At 49.9% G+C, this 4,647-nt stretch overlaps 1 protein-coding gene across 1 annotated transcript in view; it reads left to right on the top strand.

Annotated features, from left to right (window-relative positions):
* Nucleotides 1–1,699: 1,699 nt before the first annotated feature.
* The window catches only part of LOC308155328 (adenylosuccinate lyase-like), a gene marked incomplete at its 5' end in the record, with an annotated part of 23,252 nt that continues 20,304 nt past the window's right edge, over nt 1,700–4,647 (top strand). Inside the window, one exon of the mRNA XM_080528633.1 lies at nt 1,700–1,846. Coding sequence (XP_080384759.1) covers nt 1,700–1,846 — 147 coding nt within the window. The remainder of the gene's footprint in view (nt 1,847–4,647) is intronic.

The following is a 4,647-nucleotide window of genomic DNA, read 5'->3' as shown; positions in this document are numbered from 1 at the left end:
GCCAATTTTCAGTTCTTTATTTTTTTAAATTCTTTTTTTATATATATATTTCTCATTTCATTTAAAAACTAACACTATTTTGTGCAGATTCATCAAATAAAATTCTGATAAAAAAATGTTTAAATTACAGGTTGTAATGTAATAAAATAGGTAAAAAGCCAAGGGGGGTGAATACTTTTGCAAGGCACTGTATACAGAATATGGATGTTACGTGCCTGTTACCTGCCGCTTTCAGTTCTAGTAGTTTAGATCTCGCAACCAGGGAAACGCCGACATGTGTTAAAGGGAGCAAGACACGAATCTACCGGCATTTGACTCATGAGTGAACGGCGAAAATGGCTGGACGGCACAGCTTGGGATTCCATTGAAGTTACAGGGAACTATGTGTGAAAGAGGCTTAAATGATTTCAACATTTGAAGAGTCAGAAGTGTTCTCTTTGTTGTGTTAACAATAGTGATTAGATAAGGTAAGTTAGATTTGGTGAGATCACTATGGAATATTAAATCATCAATCTTTGCTCACTATAGCCTTTCTTACCTTCAGGTGTGCATGAACTACAGGTTCTGTGAAATTATATCTGTTCTCATATCTGTTCTCATATCGGTTATCATGAGTTGGATCAGTACAGTTGCCTTAGTAACATACTGTATAACATTTAGCTGATGGATTTAGCTTTTATCCAAACCGAAGTACATGGTAGTATATGGTCCCCGTGGGAATTGAACCGACAACCTACATGTTGTTAGTGTCCTGGTCTACCTACCTGAGCCACAGAGGACCAGTAGGCAACAGACAACCACACACAGATTGAAATACAGATTTTTAAAAATGTTCAGATTGAGTGCATTTATTCCAGCAAATGAAGGGCTATTCGGTTGTTAAGTCTGACGTCAAACGTGACGTTTAGCAATTTCCGGGTCCAAAACAGAAATTCCCTGCACCAGAGTACCAGTGTACCACAGCGGTAGAATGACAGTTCAATCGTTTTTTAGACTGGGATCTATTCATACTACAAGGGACACAGCACTTTCCTGTTTTCCCCATATTGTCAGGGTCTTTGAGCCTCGGAAAAGCGCTATACAAATATAATGAATTATTATTATTTATGAGGCATTTAGAAGAGAGCGCCTCAGCTAACGTTGGACCCGGAAACACGTCACGACTTAACAACCGAATAGGCTTCACACAGGATTAAAAGCAGTGGCACGCCCTATTAATTATTTCTGAATGAGAATGAATTATTAATGAGAAAAACTTGATCTGAATAATAATCTCAATGGTGTATCTTGTGGGGGTGGTCTGGTGGTCTACACTACGACGCCCAGGTAACTACACTACCCATGACGCACCACTACACTACTACGCCCAGGTAACTGCACTACCCATGATGCACCACTACACTACGACGCCCAGGTAACTACACTACCCATGACGCACCACTACACTACTACGCCCAGGTAACTACACTACCCATGACGCACCACTATACTACTACGCCCAGGTAACTACACTACCCGTGATGCACCGCTACACTACGATGCCCAGGTAACTACACTACCCATGATGCACCGCTACACTACGACGCCCAGGTAACTACACTACCCATGATGCACCACTACACCCCCGAACTACACTACTACGCCTCTCTTCCTGTCTGTCCAGGGCCACCAGACCACCAGACCATCCCGACACACAGCCATGGAGGGACCGGACGACGAGCACATGAAGTACCGCTCACCGCTGGTGTCCCGCTACGCCAGCAGGGAGATGGCCTACAACTTCAGCGACAGGAAGAAATTCACCACGTGGAGGAAACTGTGGATCTACCTCGCCAAGGCTGAGAAGGTTTGGACGCGTTTCATCATGCCCATAGAGACAGAGAGAGAGAGGGGGGGGGGGGGGAGAGAGACAGACAGACAGACAGACAGACAGACAGAGAGAGAGAGAGAGAGAGAGAGAGAGAGAGAGAGAGAGACATTATTATTATTTTTTTCTTCATGTCATTGATATTATGTTGTTATGTTGTTGTTCGTCATATCTGTGATTGTGCTTTGGCAACACTTGTAAAACGTCATGCCAATAAAGCCTGTTGAATTGAATTGAATTGAATTGAGAGACAGAGAGAGAGAGAGAGAGAGAGAGACAGACAGACAGAGAGAGAGACAGAGAGAGACAGAGAGAGAGGTGCCAATTTCACCAGCTTTCACCTTGTTGACATACTTTATTTGTGCTTACTTTATGTACTACAACAACAACAACAACAACAACAACAACAACAACAGCAACAGCAATTCTCTCTGAAAGCAAAAACAACTAAGAAACAAACAAACAAAACCCCAAAACATTGCGACCTTCAATGAGGTCCCCCCCTATCACGTTTCCTGCTCTAATTATAGTCCCGGGGACCTTTTGAATGAACAGGACTACTGAAACGTGTCTTTGCCGTGACAGCAGAGTGTTTATAACCAGACGTTTAAACAAGCTGTCAGCAGGCTTCCCACGGGTCCTAGTAGGAATCCATGAAAGTTTGTGAATTTGAGAAAAACAAAACGTTTTTGAAAATGGACATGGGTCATTGAAAGTGCTTGAATTCCCCTCTGTCTCTCTCTGTCTCTCTCTCTCTCTGTGTCTCTCTCTCTCTCTCTCTCTCTCTCTCTCTCTCTCTCTCTCTCTCTCTCTCTCTCTCTCTTACTCTCTCTCTCTAAAATATATACAGTATATTCCAAAAAAGTGTTTTACGTAATTCTAGAGCCCATCTGTTCAAGCCTCTACATTCAAAATCCTCTCTTTTTAATTGTTGTGTGTGAGCAGAGAGTTGTAGTTACCTATTATATAAATTCTCATCTAGATCTGTCTCAAACTATGCCGTGTTGGGTCCTTGAATGTGAGGGAATTGAGTCTTGAAAGTCCTTGAAAAGTGCTTGAATTTGACGTTTCAGAAGGTCTGGGAACCCTGTGTCAGATGTTGCGCTACATCGACATTTACATTGTTTCAGACATTTATCAGACGCCTAATTCCAAAGCGACTTGCAATCGATACATTTGACTAAGCAAGTGAGGCAGGGGGGAGGCAGGCTAGGGGAGACAGGGGGCAGGCTAGGGGAGACAGGCTAGGGGAGGCAGGGGGGAGGCTAGGGGAGGCAGTGGGGAGGCTAGGGGAGGCAGGGGGAAGGCTAGGGGAGGCAGGGGAGGTAGGGGGAGGCAGGGGGGAGGCTAGGGGAGACAGGGGGGAGGCTAGGGGAGACAGGGGGAAGGCTAGGGGAAGCAGGGGGAGACAGGGGGAAGGCTAGGGGAGACAGGGGGAAGGCTAGGGGAAGCAGGGGGGGAGGCTAGGGGAGACAGGGGGGAGGCTAGGGGAGGCAGGGGGGAGGCAGGGGGGAGACAGGCTAGGGGTGGTAGGGGGGAGACAGGTTAGGGGAGACAGGGGGGAGGCTAGGGGAGACAGGGGGGAGGCTAGGGGTGGTAGGGGGGAGACAGGGGGGAGGCTAGGGGAGGTAGGGGGCATGCTAGGGGAGGCAGGGGGGAGACAGGCTAGGGGAGGCAGGGGGAAGGCTAGGGGAGGTAGGGGGAAGGCTAGGGGAGACAGGGGGAGACAGACTGGGGGAGGCTAGGGGGGGTAGGGGGGAGACAGGGGGGAGGCTAGGGAAGGCAGGGGGGAGACAGGCTAGGGGAGGCAGGGGGGAGGCTAGGGGAGACAGGGGGGAGACAGGCTAGGTGGAGGCAGGGGGGAGGCTAGGGGTGGTAGGGGGGAGACAGGTTAGGGGAGACAGGGGGGAGGCTAGGGGAGACAGGGGGGAGGCTAGGGGTGGTAGGGGGGAGACAGGGGGGAGGCTAGGGGAGGCAGGGGGGAGACAGGGGGGAGGCTAGGGGAGACATGGGGGAGGCTAGGGGAGGTAGGGGGAAGGCTAGGGGAGGCAGGGGGAGACTAGGGGAGACGGGGGAGGCTAGGGGGAGACAGGGGGGAGGCTAGGGGAGACATGGGGGGGAGGCTAGGGGAGGTAGGGGGAAGGCTAGGGGAGGCAGGGGGAGACTAGGAGAGGCAGGGGGGAGACAGGGGGAGGCAGGGAGCAGGCAGGGGGGAGACAGGCTAGGGGAGACAGGTGGAGGCAGGGGGAAGGCTAGGGGTGGTAGGGGGGAGACAGGTTAGGGGAGACAGGGGGGAGACAGGCTAGGGAGGCTAAGTGTTAGCAGCCCGTCTGTCACATGCAGCAGCTCGTCTGGTCTGGACACACACACACACACACACACACACACACAGGACCACCTGGCTGACTGAGGAGGACATCTGAGCCTGGCCTTCGCCTATTAGTAGCCGTGTGTGTGTGTGTGTGTGTGTGTGTGTGTGTGTGTGTGTGTGTGTGTGTGTGTGCGTGTGTGTGTATATACACACTAGTCTACTTGTCATCTAATCACTCACGTGTTTTGTGTGGATATCACGCGAGCAAACATTTGAAAGTGTGTGTGTGTGTGTGTGTGTGTGTGTGTGTGTGTGGCCTCAGGGCATCTCAGGTCCTGAAGAACACAGCTGATTGTGTAGAACTCTCTGTACGTTCCTGATCAAGGGAACAACATCAATGTAACAACTGGAGAAGTTACCACCATCACCAGACACACACATACACACACACACACGCCTCCATAACTGT

Source organism: Nansenia antarctica, assembly GCF_963989245.1.
Source record: "Nansenia antarctica genome assembly, chromosome: 4".
In the NCBI taxonomy this organism is placed as follows: Eukaryota; Metazoa; Chordata; class Actinopteri; order Argentiniformes; family Microstomatidae; genus Nansenia; species Nansenia antarctica.
Note: the sequence above shows the minus strand (reverse complement) of the source record. Positions and strands in the feature narration are given on the sequence as shown.